The 16600-nt window shown below is 41.8% G+C and overlaps 1 protein-coding gene across 1 annotated transcript in view; it reads right to left on the bottom strand.

The window, feature by feature from the left end:
* Positions 1–3564: 3564 nt before the first annotated feature.
* ECHDC1 (ethylmalonyl-CoA decarboxylase 1) overlaps positions 3565–16600 on the bottom strand; it is a 39085-nt gene continuing 26049 nt past the window's right edge. Inside the window, exon 6 of the mRNA XM_082048345.1 lies at positions 3565–4225. Coding sequence (XP_081904471.1) covers positions 3820–4225 — 406 coding nt within the window. The 3' untranslated portion in view covers positions 3565–3819. The remainder of the gene's footprint in view (positions 4226–16600) is intronic.

The raw sequence follows: 16600 nt of genomic DNA, 5'->3' as shown, positions 1-16600 counted from the left end.
TACAAATAATTTTATCAGTGATTATTCTGGGGGCTTGTGACCGAAGCAGAGAGGCAGACCTCTCTTCAGCCAAACACCTGTGATGCTGCTTTTGTCTCCTGCTGGCTGACTGCAGCTCTGAAGTACTAAAATTAGTTAAAATAAGGCTGGTGAAAGCTTAATTGCCAATCATCAGAGTGGCAAATGCACTCCCCAGATCAAGCTAGAAAAGAGTAACAGGTACTTCCCAGCTTGCATTTAAAGCATTACCTTCAGTAGGCGATGTATTCTCTGTCAATTTTAGCTAAGCCACAGCCACACTGCATTATGTGGTTTTCTGTAACTCCATACATTAAGTGATTTTCAACTTGTACAGCATAGCTACAGAAATGCACAGTGGAGCAGAAGGGAAAGGAAAAAGGAAATTAAAATACTATAAAATGTACTGCATCTCTTCAATTCCAGGAGAACAGATAACCACAGATACAGAAATCCTACGCTATGGTAAAAAAAAAAAAAAAATATATCACATAGTGAACCAAGCATTCAGCAAGAACACCTTGCTTACCTAGGTTACCCATTTGGTAAGTAAATCTGCATCAGCAGCAAAGATGATAAATTATCTGTATTGCTAGAAGTGGTCTCCCCTATCCAACCTTTAAACACTTGGTGCAGAATCCACACCCCCATTAAGCACTTGGGCTGTCCCAGTACACAGAAGCAAGGGAACAAGACAAGCATTTCACAACTTAATAGGAAACCTAGTTTGCTGAGGAGGGAGTTGGCAAACTAGCCCCTAGGAAATAAAAAAAACTAGTGCTCCATTTAATTTGGAGACTGGGAGTATCAGTTTTGAGGTTTCTAATTTATTCTGTGCATTTAGTGCTTGTTTGTTTTTAGGCCATTTCTGAAGGGGAACAAAAACAGATGAAGCATGTAGTCCTTAATAACTGTAAAGAAAATATAAGTGCTTATCAGCTGCTGGTTGTTGCTTTAAGATGATAAGTATTCTATGAAATAAAGCATAAAAGTTTGAAATTGGTAGAATGGGATTCCATTTCATCTCAGTCTGGGGCTCTCATGCAGGCACTCATGGTAATTTAGTTAGGCTGCTTTTCATGTGAAGGGTTGTACTTGCCTTTAAAACAGAAAAGAAACCAGAGAATATGGTATTAGGCTGCTCACAAAATCCTTAATCAAAACAAACACCTATAATTATCTTCAGAATCTCCTGTAGACATGTTTGGTATGTTTGTAATTCCAACAGACCAGAGGACAAAGTGAGTTTGTGTAACCTTTTCTGAAAGTGTCTTACTCAGTACTAGTTAATTATTTGTCCTGTTCTTAGAAGCAAACTTTGGCCTTTGAGACAAATTGGAGAGGATGGCTAGGAAAATGCATTTGCTGGAATGAGAAGTAAGCTCATTGTCTACAGATCAAAATGGAAAGAGGTCCCCAAGAGGTGTACGTACCGAATTTCACTTGCTGGCAGCACGGGTCTAGTTCAAAACATGCAAGTAAAACAGATTCTGCTTTTCTGCTACAACTTCCTCTCTTTAAAATTTGTATCACCCGGTGTACAGAATACACTAATAAGCCTTACAGCTTGGCACTTGTAAAAAAAAACCCAAACCCACCATGATTTAAGGGTCTTGCTTGGGTTCCAAGCAATTTTCACATCCATTTTTAAAACATAATGACAGTATTAGTAAGGGCAAATTTATTCTTGTTACTAGCCAAGACATAATAAGTTGCCCTCACCACAGTTTTTCTGACTCACGACAACGTGTTTTTCTTCAAAATGTTGAGTAATTATGGACAGGAGTAAGTATGAACTCTGAAGGTTCAGTGATGTTGGCAGTCTGGAATCCCTCCTAAGTCTTGAGGAACTTCATGAAAAGCAGAACAGCTTCATGACTAAACAGTCAAGTACTGCCTGACTGTATTACAACATCCACACTTCAGAAGTCCTGGGTTTGAAGTCCTTTAGAGCAGGGGAAAGAATCCAGCTGCACCAGGGACTAACAACTGAGCTATGAGATAACAAGGGGCAAAGAGGGGAAAGCGGCACAAACTAAAACACTGCTCACTCTCCATGTTCCTATTCCTGTCTCTTCTCTAACCTGGAAGTAAAAATTGAACTTTATTTTGGGAAAAAAGAGATTTGAAATCTTCCTCCAGCAGCAGCTTCAGGTGTGAAGGCAAACAGGCAGGATCAATAGGGCCAAGGCCCCTCTGAGGTGCCAGCTCAAAACACATCCCTTTCTTCAGCATTTCTTTTGGTTGCTTCAAGCTGTACACACTCCCCATTGTGAAAGCCATATAGTAAAACATCTCCAGCAGAGTGGAGCATCTGCTTGGAAGCTGCAGAATCTTGACAGCCAATACAGGTCTAAGTCCTGTCATGGATCTGTCCCAAGATCCCCAAACATATGTACAGTTACCTCACTGTCTGAAACTCAGGAATCTTGCCATACTGTAGAAATCAGAACATGGATTTCCATCCAAGGAACTTCCTTCTAAGAGAGCTTGTTTCATGTATCTAGAGTTAGTTATGCCTGGTTAGAGTGAGAATGGATGTCAGTGGCACATAGCCCAAAGTTTCCTCCTTAACATCCTCCCCTGGAGTACTTGGGTCCTGGGCTCAGATCACACTCCCTGCTAGACTTAGAGACAAGTGCATCCTAACCAACAATACAGGAAACTATCAGTCATGGATACACATGCTTGGTTTTGCTCTCACAGATGTTTCATTTTAAGAATCATCTGCCAAAGAAGGGACTCAGTGTCAGTTTATAATTTCTAAAGGGAAGACCCTCTCCACTCACTTGCCTAACTACCTGCACAGTCACTGGTATAAAGGGGAGACAGAGTTCCAAATCTTCCAGTTAGGAGTTGAACTTGATGATCTTTGAAGGTCCCTTCCAACTCAAACTATTGTATGATTCTGGTCAGCCCAAATATGCCCTACCAGTAAAAATCCTCAGAAGAAGATGTAGACAGATCCACACACAAGTCTTCCTGGAATGCTGAAGTACTCAGACCACCCAGTCAGTCAAGAACATCCCATCTGCAGACACGATGCATCATAGCCTTCCAAGATTTCAACTAGATTCTATGTAAAGAATCAGATCAGCAGCTCTGCACATGCTCAGCAGCACAGGTTCAGGCTATGGGAATGTACAAATGCATATGTAGGTAGTTGGTTCCTCGAGCAGTCAGAAGACACCTAAATGCACTTAAAGACCTGAATTAGTGTCAGTGAACGAGGGCTATAAATAGGCTCCTCAGAGAGTTAGAGCTTCTCCTGTAAAAAAAACATCATTAAAACTGAAGTATCCTTGGATACTTTCTCAACAGTTATACAAAGAACTGACTGGAGATGAAAAAATAAAAAATGTCATCTCACCAGTTATCATCCCTTCAAAGCTGCTTAAAGACACCAGTCTCATGTTGGGGAACTCATATTTTGCAGCTTTAGATGCACCTGTTCTGCAAATAAATAAAACTCATCTTTCAAGCAATTCATTTTCATACCAGTTAGAAAAACAAAATTAACTCCAAAGGAAATAATCTTCAACCTCATTCCAAAAGAATTATAGTTCTATTCTCAGCACAGTATTTACCTTTACATACTAATTTCACTAATCTCCATTCAGTGGGTGATTAGGACAGTAAAGAATCTTCTGGGGATTTCTCTGTGGTTACACACCAAATGTGAATGACAGGAATGTTAATGCCAGTTTAAATGAACAAGTCCTTAAATGTTTCAGTTTAATGCCTGCTTTAGTGAAAGCTTTGTTTGCAAAAAGGTAAAGAACATTTCTTATGCATTGACTGTCAGTTATGTTTTGGTCTTCTAACCAATGCCTGCAAATTGGCAGGCCCACCCCATACAGTTCCGAAAATGTCCTTCTCTGTCCTTAGGGCATCTTCCAGTGGGAGCTCTCTTCCCACTGTCACCACCTTTTTCACAGCCTGAATCACGCTGGCTGGGCCCTCTGTGTACTGACTCAGCCAAACTTGGGCTTCTTCCAACGCTTTGGTTCCATCTGAAGAGGACAAGGTCTCCTCTGAGAGCCCAAGGCACAAAGCTCTTTGGGGATCCACCCTGGCAGCCCCGCTCAGCAGCTGGAGGGCGGCCCTGCTGCCGACCATGCGCACCAGCCGGGCAGCTCCTCCCCAGCCCGGCACCAGACCCATGTGCTTGTGGACAAACCGAATTTCACTCCCGGGCGCCATCAACCTGTCGGTGAAGAAAAAACACACAGAGGTCAATCTGGGCATCGACTTCTGTGTTCAGCTTGTCTGCACTCGATTTTATATCTCCTCCTCCCCTCTGTTTCCAAAGGCTGATACAACTCAACAGCATCCTGGTTACAGCCACAGCTGGAGTATCTTAGTTTTTACATTGCATACTGCCTTAAACTGCAGCTTTTTGGCCCTTCTCAAAATGAGATGCGTTGGCTGCCATAAATAAAGATGCTTAGTGCCCACACTGATACCTGTAGCCAGAAGTCAGTTCTAAAAAGTGTTCAAAAACAAAATTGCAAAGACGGAGTGCACATTACACTTAGTCACAGTGCCAATACTGCTTTGCTACTTCATGCCTGAAACAACAGGGTTTGGGGTAAAAAACAAGTAAACTAATGAACAAAACTTATTTCTCAAGTGGCTGGATCGTGGTCTTAATACTAAGATGTGCTGGAGAGGTTCTTTCAGCACCCTGGTGCTTCATTATAGCAGCTTCTTCCCCCCTTCCCTCTCCCTGCCCCACTTTAGAGGGTCCATCTGAGTGTGATTTTCTAACCGCTCAATATAGCAAGAGAAGTCAGGATGGATGCTCTGCTTATGGCTCACAACCTATAATAGCATTTCTTTCTATTTATGCTTTGCAGTAAGTAATAGAATTGCTCCCTTCCAGAAGATAGAGTCACATTCCTCTTTTCAAAGATTTCACACGTTCGCTTCTTTTCTACAGTCTGTCACCTCCCTTATTTAAGAACTCACCCTAGGGCCTATTAAGCTGTCTCCTTGGAGGAGCTCTGCTGCAGTCGATTGTACTGTCTCCACACAGTGTTCACACTGACACACATTTGGTTAGTGGAAAAAGCCACTAGAAAGATATAGAAAAGATGTGTAGAAGCAAAACAGCACTTGCTCTTTCTTAAGGTGATGTTCTGCAGTGTGGCTGCTTGCTACTGCATATAAGACAAGGGATGTAATCTATACTTGTGAAGTAGATTAGCTTTTGCTTCAACCACTAATTGGCTTTCTGAAGATAAATCATGTAATACTAAGATCTACACACAAGTCTGTTTCCTAACAATGCAGTTTTCTGTGATGAAAATACCAAGGTGAACAGCTTAAAGAGGAAAGAAAAAGAAAACATTTAAAAATGCAAGTACTTCTAGGAACTCAGTGCTCCCAAATCTGCTTAGTTATTGTTAATTGTAAGTTTGCTTGATTACTTTCTTCTTAACCAGAGCCCCATCAGCATTCATGACATGCTACAAAGCACCAGGGCTGAAGAGCTTATGCTTTATCCCAGACCCAACACAATGAACAAAGGCAACAGCTGACACGCCAGATTGCATGAAAGCCTTTTTGTAGAGATAGTGGAGGAAGGTTGTGTGACAAAAGGAAGAGAGCAGAATATTGCAGGGGAGGAAAGGCTTTTAGCTAACATCAGCATGTGCTCCCCAAACCCAGCAAATCCTAGGGAGCTCAGGTCTCTCCACAAGGAAGACTCTGCAAGTATTCCAGAACATCTTTACAGGCTCAGCTTACTTTGCAAACTGCTAACACCCAGTGTCCCACTGGGAAAGCAATAATGAAAACATTATTAAGGGTTTAATTCTAGCTGTGCTGGGCGATATGAAGTATTAAAACAGTAGCCATACACAGCTAGGCATCTGATGCTAGACAATCTGTAGGCAGTCTCCTAAAAGCCACCACAGGTCAGCAAGACAATGCTGTGTTTCTTGAACCCAAGACTGTCCTAAGCACCTGGGTTCAGGCCTTAAGGACAGTTCCAGACACCCTGAGGGCAGTGTATGGACTCAGCTGGGAAGCTGGGTCAACCCACTCGGAAGTTCACATGGGAAGTCAAATTTTATATTAGCACAGCTGATCCATGAGTATCAACAAGAAAAAAAGTTGAAAACATTTAGTGTGTGGGAAAGGCTCTGTTGCCCTGCACACTTTCCACCTCCCTCTGAGATAATGGAACCAAACACGACAAAAGGAAAACAAATGATTGACAGCTACAGCCATAGAAAGACTGTGAGGCTGCAACTTTCACGATCTCTTTGGGATTCACCTCTCCTTACAACGCTCTTTTGAACAAGCTCCGCAGAAAGAGAGATAAGTGGTGATCAGGAGAAGGTGTAAAGGTAGTCTTGGATTTCCTTCAGGCTTAAGAAAGGTATCTATGTTTTTTCAGCCCTTTCAACTATGAATACTCTCCTGAAGTCACATCATTTCTTACAGAAACCACCCATCACACTCTCCATTAGGTACAACACTCACTTCAAGTCTCCATGTTCAGGGAAGCAACTGAGACCTGAGCTCAGATCTGAAGAGGCATATACTGCTGCCAAGCCAGGCTGGGATCAGCCTCTGAACATCACCAGCTGTGGCCTCACATAAATATTTTCCTTTTTATTTTATGAAAGGAATTGACTCGGCCTTCCGAGATATGACAGATGTGATGTCCCATTAGATGAATTAGTGTAGGGAAAGTACATTAAGTATTATTAAACACAAGGAAGCAGACATAAAAAAGCTGAAAAGACAGAAGTACCATTCTATTCCTGAGCTGTTTACACCTTATTCACCTACTACTGGCCCCACCTGAGCCAGAATAGTAGATCAATACAAAGTAAACCTCGATTTGACTCAGTATGCCTGTTCTTGTCTCCCAGGTCAAGAGAATTAAAAACTGGGTCTCATGTAGCCCAGGGGAAGGTCATACCATTAAGCTCCTGGATACATGCCTTCCCTGTCCTAAAAAAAGAAGAAAATTGACATGACAATGCTGAAACAATATTAAATGTAATTAATGTAACAAAGTAGCTAAAGACCTTAACAAGCAGAGAAACATCCTTCAGAAATATGAAGGTTAGCAAAATCTTCGTAACTTAAATTGGAAGAAAGAGAGTAAGGTAATACAAGCACCAAAGCGCAGCTGAAAACACCTTTAAGGACATTATTTTTCCATGTTACAAGCACTACAACACCCCTAGGAAGAAAGCACAGCCACCATGGGCCACATCCGATTTTGGGTTAGTTATCTAAAGCAAACGAGAGCTACAGCAAATGTTCCTGCTCTACATTCTAAAGTGTTCTCAGATCTGCTAAATGTTACAAACCCCCACCTTTGATCGGAGGATTCCTTCACGCCGTGACATCTCACTGCGCCCACAAACTACTGACTGTCATGTCACATCACCAGCAACGCACACCTTGTTTGCCATTAACAAGGCAACCTAACAAATCCCATCCTTAAACAGGTACACTTGCTTCCTCAAACGCGACGCGTGCTGTGAGCTAACAGCTATGCTTGCCTTTGCTAAACTATTTCCCAGCTACTTGAAGCTAGAGCATATACAATGAAAGATCAAAATGCAAACAAAAATGTATTTTCTCAGTTTTTCATACCTGCTTTTTATAGTACTCCTGTTACTGAACTGTTTCAATATATATAATCAGTTCCTTGGGCAGAATTAAGATTATATTAAGGTTTGTGCTGGCCCTTACCTCATCATTTCCTGGACTTTGGGGTTTGAATTATATTCAACATTCTGACAAGGTAAAGGCACTAATTAAGTTTACTGGAGATGGACAAATACCATCCTCTATTTTATACATTTTAAAAGTTCCTCCTACTATGCTTCTGAAACCCATGGTGGAAAAAAAAGGATGCCTGAAATGTTAAATGTGTCATCAGCAATCTGGATTTTGTTCTCATCCCTGTTTGACTCCCAGTGTCAGGTAAGGACACAGCTCCTGATTTCCAATCTTCTCCGTGTAGCTGGCGTGAGACTGGCACACCATGGGGACAGCCACCGGCACCACCGGCCTGCAGCACCTGGTTCTCAGCTATGGCCATGCTGAGAGGGCAGCCAGAGCTGCAGGAGATGACTTTCATCTCCCCTCACAGATACTTTGGCCTCTCAAACCACTAGTCAACATAAGTAACAAGCAAAGCTTATGCCTTGCATCATAGGAAGTTCCCTCAGCAAATCTGCTAACTCCTATACATTTTAGTAAAACTATCTATGAGGCGACCGAACCAACAGAAAGTGGAAAAATACGCAAAAAGTAAAGTTTTTTTAAAAGACATCAATAATTTTAATATGCTGTAGAGCAAGAGTTATAGAAATAATAAGAAAATTTCATATACAACTAGATGATTTTTCAAAACAGAGATGCAAAACATCCAGATACATGAAACCAACAGTCACAGCCACACCTGCATCTTTGGCTGACTCATTACTCAAGAACACAGTATTGGTGACAAAGGCTTTCCACCAGCCATCCAAACCACACACGCAACTATTTTACACAAAGAGAAACATTAAAGAAAAAAGAAAAACACCATGAAAATGGTAACAGAAAGAAAGCTACCAAGGGCCAAACATTTGTTTCAACCAGCAAACAACAGAAGAACAAAGTTGATGTACAATCCAGTCATACACTTTCTCCAGCATGTATGTTTTTCTAATGCACTCATCAACATGATATCAGCTTAATTAAGTCTTGCCAAATTAAGCAGTAGCCATGCTATGCTGACATGTGGCTAAAACAGTTTTTTTAAATACATGCTGCTGGGGAGTACAAATTAAAGAATTTGTTACAGGTCAGGTATGACATTATCTGTGGATAGTGTTCACCATGCAAATGGAATGTGTTTTGCGAGGTGGGCATGAAAATTTGATGACTTTTCTGGCAAGTGACACAAGCTCAGGTGTAACTAATTTAGAATTCTGTACCTTTGCTTGACAAGTGCTATCAGGATCATCTACCACACCAGCAGCTCTCAAATCCATGCTGGACCTGAAGTGAGCAAGAAAGCCAGAGTCTGTTGTCCATTTCTTCCCTGTCCTCTTTCTGCACCTTCTCAACACTCAAAATACAGTCCCTGACCCATCACTTCACCTGCACACTGCACCTCATAGTCTCACTCCATCTTCCTTACACTTCTTCAGCATCCCAAGGGGCACAGAAGTTCCCAGTGTTGGTGGTGGGTTCTTGCAGCAAGTGACTATGACTTGGGCAGCAGATAGAGACTTATACAGGTCATCTAATCTCCCTTCTCCTTGTGCTGATGCATGTAAAACCCACCAAAAAAATAAAAATGCTGCTCTTACATAGAAAGTGCTCCTGAACACATGCAGTAGATGGGATATTTTTAGTCAGCTGGGGTGTTAGAATAAGTTAAAACAAATCAGGGTAGAGTTTGGTTGTTGAATTTGTATCATCAGAGTAAGAACTAAACTACCTGTTCCTTTATCTGTACCACAAAAGCCCTGATTTATGATTAAACAGAAGTCCTTTATTTCAGGTTGGTCCAGTGCATCACACAAATCAAGTAATATCTTCTAGGCAGCACACCACATCTCTGGCTTTGGGAAAAAAAAAAGAAAAAAGCTTTAAAATGGGCATCTGAAACACAGATGAGGTAGAAGTGGGTAGTTAAATGAAAATGCATTTCCGTAACAGAGAGAAGTCACCTTGAATCTTTCATTGGAGGCAAAAGCCTTACTATAGGCATCTAGGGTTCAGTACAACTATAGGATCTGAATAGCTGTGATCTCTTGTACTGTCCATCATGGCACACAAATGTCGAAGTCCATCTGTGCCTGAGGAGATGGAAGCTTGTGAAAGGGTCTTCAGCCAACAAAAGGGCTGAGCAGACTGATGATCGATCAGTGGCTGCAGCACGTGCTGGGAGCACCTGCCATGCCCAAAAGCACAAGTCCTGGTGGTCTCCTCTGATGCCTTCAGCCCCTTTGCTGCAAACACAGCCAGCCAGTTCCTTGGCTCAGGCAGGGGCACCAGGGGGTCTTGCCCTGGCAAGTGGCAGCCCTGCAAGCCGGACTGTTGCTCCTTGGCAATTTGCTACAAAACTCATCCCTGCCTTCTCAATAATCTTTTAACAACCAAAGTAATTTCTAAGTATAGCCTTTAAAACGTGACCTGAATATGAACCACTGCCTTGACATCTTCACAAAGACACAGAAAACCTAAAATTAAGAGTACTGACTAACGTTAAGACTGCAGTTTGTGCCTGCAGAGACTTTGCGTGGAAACCTCAATACTGACAGTTTCTTGCGTGACAACGTTGTGTTCTAATAGTGACAACTTGCATAAGTATTCAGTCTCTCAAAATATTCTTAGGACCATAAATCTTACTGGAAAGGCTAGGAGTACTTTCAGTAGTATTTAATTGCAAAGTGTACAGGGTTTTATTTTTAATTAAAAAACCCCTAGTTCTAGCCTTGTTCAATATTCCAACACACAAGCCTTCCCTGGTTATTACAGAAACTCACTTTAAAATAACAAGTGCATTAACCAGTCATTTTTGCAATAAAAAAAATGAATTTTGAAGCAGCAAGGTACTGTGGGAAGAATATTCTGCAGAAGAAATACGCAGTACTATGCTAAAATAATTTAGCTAGTCAGCAATGCTGCTGATGAGCAGTTTTCAGGCCTTACTTCAATTTTCATGACAGATGCTGTTAGAAATAGGCCCTTAAGAATAAGACAGTCTCCTCCAAAAAGCAAGTTGGGACTAATTAATCTGTCTATGCAGTGCAGTGTTTCATCAGTCTCTTTATCACTACACCATCAACTAATTACCTAGGTACTCTGTAAATGGATTATCTAGACAAAACAGCTAAAGATTTTTCTGAAATTCAGCTATCTTATTACACCCTCTATCACCCAAAAAAAACCCACCCTAATTCTCTGAAAATATTAAGAAGTGGATTCATCCTGAGAAGTGTTAGTCATAATTTCACTTATCTTTCAATCTCATTTGATTAATTGGGTATGCTTTAAAAAATCAAAAAGTCTCAATTATATATTTAATAAATAACTCCTTGCTAATTATATTAATATTTAGCAGATTCTCAAACTATAACAATGCAGTGGATAACGGCCAGCCATGACTGCCCTGTGCTTTCCCAGCACAGCTTGCTAGTATTAATTCCCCTGCTCCTCTCTCATGAAGAGCTTCTTATGTTTCTGCCCTATGCAAAGAAAGAATAAAACCATTAGTCATCACAGCAATTGCTGCTTCAGAGCTCTGGCAACACGAAGCGAGACTTCCGAAGTGAAAATACAGTAAAACCGATAAAACTAAGGATTTGTCCTACATGCTTTTAGAGAGAGTTTGTGCAGACCAGCATCATAAAAACAACCCCCAAAACCTTTGTTCTTTCTGAAAATCCTTTAGTCACAAATATTCACCTGAGAGATGCCTAAATAAAACAATTAAAGAATATAAAAACGAAGACAAAATGGTTTAAGAGAATCTGGGGGAACCAACCTTGCGCATGTCTTCGATACAATTGCATGAAGCGGCTCTGCAATCTTAAATTTCAATAGGGTAAGAGACGACTGTGCACATTAATGATCTCTCCTCTTTATGAGCTTTAATCTGTAACCTTTACTACACGAATGCAACGGAAAGAAGTAGGTCCATCTACTATCAACCCATCGGAAAGTAGCCCTCTGAAAGGCTTTCAGTGACTAAATCAAACCAAAAGAATACACCTTCTTCACTTGAGGTTTAAATAAATCAAAATTATACCAAAGAAACAAAATAAAATAAACCTACTGAGCCTCCCAAGTACAGTGTGTTCGAGGCATGCTTTAAAACTCTGTGTCAAAGGAGTAGGTTTGAGGCCAGCCTAAGAAATCTCACCAACATGAGAGCTCTCTTTTCTCACAGCTCTTTTCAAATTGCCTTAGAGATTATATGGAATTTCATTTATAGTTACTGAATTATTCTGTAACACTCTCAGTGCATCCATTTTCCCCCCACTCACAACAAAATAAGAATCAAGGTTTACATAAAGTACTCTAGGAAAAAAATACCTCAAGTCTCCCCAGCCTGTTGCCTTTACCACCTGACTTTCTGCCTTCCTGTCAGATTTTCCAATGCATTTTATGGAGCCCTAAGAATCAGGGTCAAAATCCGATCCAAAACCAGACCCTAATTACAGATGTATTTTCTTGAACAAGAGTTACTGTTCTTCTGGGCTGGCTAGGAAATCCCAGGCCACTCCTCAGAGGGGACCTAAACAATGAGAGATGCACTTTTCAAATGAAACCTTAAAATAACCATTCATAATGTGGCTCTGTCCTGCTTTTTCATATTGCCCAGAGTCAAATGAAATGCAGAACAAAGAATGATAAAGTCATATTTTCACCTAACGACACGAAACATTTGTTTGATGCTAAAATTCTGGAAATTTGAGTCCTAAATCAAAAAAGGGGAAGATGAAGTAACAAGAGAAGAGTTGGAGGCAGAGATGGAACACAGGCACATAAGAGCAGAAACTGCTAAACAGACATCAGCTGAAATTTCCTGATGAAATTTAACAAGGGAAAGTGTAAAGTCCTGCATCTGGGCAGGAACAACCCCAGGTTCCAGTATAGGTTGGGAAATTACATATTAGAGAGCAGTGTAGGGGAAAGGGACCTGGGGGTCCTGGTGGACAACAGGATGACCATGAGCCAGCACTGTGCCCTTGTGGCCAGGAAGGCCAATGGCATCCTGGGGTGTATTACAAGGGGGGTGGTTAGTAGATCGAGAGAGGTCCTCCTTCCCCTCTACTCTGCCCTGGTGAGACCCCACTGGAATATTGTGTCCAGTTCTGGGCCCCTCAGTTCAAGAAGGACAGGGAACTGCTGCAGAGGGTCCAGCGTAGGGCAACAAAGATGATTAAGGGAGTGGAGCATCTCCCTTATGAAGAAAGGCTGAGGGAGCTGGGTCTCTATAGCTTGGAGGAGACTGAGGGGTGACCTTATTAATGTTTATAAATATAAAGGGTGAGTGCCACGAGGACGGAGCCAGGCTCTTCTCGGTGGCAAACAATGATAGGACAAGGGGTAATGGGATCAAGCTGGAACACAAGAGGTTCCACTTAAATTTGAGAAAAAACTTCTTCTCAGTGAGGGTGACAGAGCACTGGAACAGGCTGCCCCGGGGGGTTGTGGAGTCTCCTTCTCTGGAGACATTCAAACCTGCCTGGACATGTTCCTGTGCGACCTCACCTAGGTGTTCCTGCTCCAGTGGGGGGATTGGACTAGATGATCTTTTGAGGTCCCTTCCAATCCCAAACATACTGTGATACTGTGTGGACAGCTCCACAATTTATTGCCCAAACCTTCAAACATTCAATGGAAGATGAGCCTCTGAAAGGAACAGGGTCAACTCCAAGAGTCTGCAAGACTACCGGTTTCAAAGGAAGCCACTCAGGAGAAGAAACACAAAACCAATATTGCTATCAGAAAAAGACCTGGTGGATAACAGGAGTTAAATTATAACAGGCAGATACAGAAATCTGCATGCCCCAAAAAAACAGCATCTCATCCATAGCAAAACCTGCACTGAGAAAAATTAAGAAAATGTCTGCGAGCAGCAAAAAGGAATATGGTAAAGCAGCAGAACACTCTCTGGTACAGCAAGACCCAGACATGATTGTTTAAGAATGACCAGAGAAGTGAAAAAAGGTTTATGTCTTAAGAACTTCCCTGATCAAAAGAGAGTAGCTAAAAGAAGGTCAAGCAAGACTGTTAATTTGAAGGAGGGATTACAAAAGGAAAGAAACACGAGGAAAGAAACTGGTGCTAAGACCCTGCAAGGGGAGCAGGGCAGCTTCAAATGAGACAAGGGAAGTAGGGCTCTCCAAAAGTCTCCTGCAGGTGATGCTGGCTGCCATCCGCACACACAGCTCCTCCAATCTCTTGCTGGACCAGAATCTCCCACAAGTCATCTAGGGATAAAGACTCACCCAGCAGACCTGGATTAGGGATTTTAAATCTAATTTTTTACCTCAGGCTTGACACTTTCTCGCCTGTGGCTTCACAGAAGCCAGAGAGAGAAAAGCATGCTATAAAAAGCTACATTTCTTCTAAAAGGGACAAATTAAGCTGAATATTGGAAGTTAAAAAATACTTTTTCTGTAACAGGAATGAAAAATTGAATTAGATGACAGATCACAGGCCCAAAAAAGCATGACTGATTAAAACTCCACAAGCAGTATTAAAGGAAGACAAGCCTTTTTTTCTCTCTTTTTTTTTTTTTTCCCCCACAGTCATTTTTCAACAAAGTGACAGGAAAGAAAATTATTTGGCCAGACTACAAAATGAATCCACCGCATTTCCCAGGCTGATACTTCTTGAGGTCCATATATGATGCCCACAGGGGTGTCCTGCAGCCCAGGGTACCACCCCAGCATGGGGGGCTGGGGGTGCTGGGAGGTGGGCAGCACTGCACAGGGGGCTGGGAGAGGGCTGGCCAGGGGGCTTGTGCAGCCCCCCCACTGCTGTCATGCAAGGCATCGTGTGGCCCCTTTGTACCCTGTGATACCAGGTAAGAGCTGTGTGAGCCACACAATGTTCCCCCGCCTCCACTCCAAGCATTCAGGTGAGCTGAGGAGACCCAGAAAACAGCAGAAAAAGTTAAAAGGCCTTTTCTAAGTGGGAAAGACATGGATTTTTTACAATTACACAGTTACCGATAAAGAGTCCCCAGTCCATGGGTGCTGCCTTGGATCTGACAACATCCCCTGTGCGCACACGGGCAAGGAGCAGCACGGCTTTACAAAGGCTTACGAATGCACACAAAGCTCATCCAACAATTTAAGAGCACACAGAATAAAAGGAACAAAACAGATATTAATAGCTACACTGGGGAGCTGTAATTCCCCTGAAGTGTGTGGTATAAACTCTGAAAATGCCATGAATCACCAGAACCATGACGTGGGACTGACGCCCCATCATTCCAAATGTATAACAGTGCCTGATTCCTTTCTCCCCACAGTTGTACGACAGCGACCCATGGAGCACCACCCCCTTTTCCTCCCCTGCCAACAGCCCACGTCTTACTAACACTTTCCTCCTCTTTTAATTCCCAGCTATTAATTCATTCATATTACCCTGGTGTCAATGGGTCCCAGTCACGGGCCCACAGCAACCTCCACTCCCACACATTTATTTCCAGTGCAGTTCTCATCTTGCCACAGGACTTGGGTCTTACCAACGAAGCAGATTTCAGCTGTTCCTTACAGCCTGCCAAAGTCTAAATACAAAAGTGAGTGAATGCCAAAATAATGCTCACATAAAAATTACTCATGCTGGGAATCTAAAACGTTACATGCGTCTTTCCTACCAAAAAAGGAACTACAGCTATTTGGATTTCATTCAAGTAAACATTTTCAACAACAGATATGTCTTTTAGACTAAAGCAAAAATTTCCATCAGAAAAGATCCAAGGATATTTTACCAGATTCTTCAATGAAAAAAGACCACTTGGAGGTAAAGATGGTCGATAATTGGAATTTTTAGTCAAAACTGAATGCCAGTACTCATCTAGAAATCAAAAAAGTACACTGGAGCTTGCTTTCAAATTGAAAATATGGTATTTTTTAAATTACGTGCACACTTTTGTGCAGCATGTGCACCAGTGTTTAAAACTCCAGTTTCCTACAGCTTTATTTTCATCATATATGTTCATCAAGACCAAATAAAACAGAACAAAATTCCCTTGGACTGAATTCCAGAGTTTCTTAAAGCAGGAGCATTTCAGTCACATTCCTTGCTCATCTCTGCTGTTGATACAGAAAGGGGAGGGGGAGCTTCCCAACACTTTGGCTTGGAGTTTGGCATCTAAGATGTCAAAGATCACCTCATTTGCCTGAACTCAGCTGACTGGAAAGCAAAAACATTTCTTGACATTGGCCCTAAGAGATGCCAGGTTTGAGGTGCTCTAATACTTTATGAGGGATTTGATATATCACATTTCTGCAATGTGCAGCATTAAAGGATTTAAAATACATGGTAACATTATGTTAACAATCCTTTGCAAGACCTTGGGTAACAAGACATACTTTGAAATTCAGCTGTTTCTGTGTGCAGTGCTACTGATGCTGCATCTGCACAACCTACACAACAATTTCTGACTAAAGCTAAGAGAGATCATACACTTATTTGAAAGCATTGGTGATGAGACGATAATAAAATGTTGCCATTTTGTCAGAATACCGGGTTAATGATCTCAAGCAAAAAATGCCGAGGGTTTCTTTGGTTGGTTGGTTGGTTTTGTTGCTGTGTTGTGGGAGATGGTGCGGGAAGACAAAGGGGAGGAAGGCCCACAATGACATACCTCAAAAAGAGGCATAAATGGGAAGGAAAATTTAACATTAAAATTCTACATTAAAACGATAACTTAGCTGCTTCACCCCTTTTTAAATATAACACACTAGTTATGTTGATGGGGAACTGAAGCCAGCTTCAGATCACTAACTAATGGTATGTTCAGACCAGCTGTACAAGAAACAGACACATTTTCAGCAAACTGTAACAGATCCTCTACAAACATGCT

Source organism: Streptopelia decaocto (genome assembly GCF_964273445.1).
Source record: "Streptopelia decaocto genome assembly, chromosome: 3".
Lineage (NCBI taxonomy): Eukaryota > Metazoa > Chordata > Aves > Columbiformes > Columbidae > Streptopelia > Streptopelia decaocto.
Note: the sequence above shows the minus strand (reverse complement) of the source record. Positions and strands in the feature narration are given on the sequence as shown.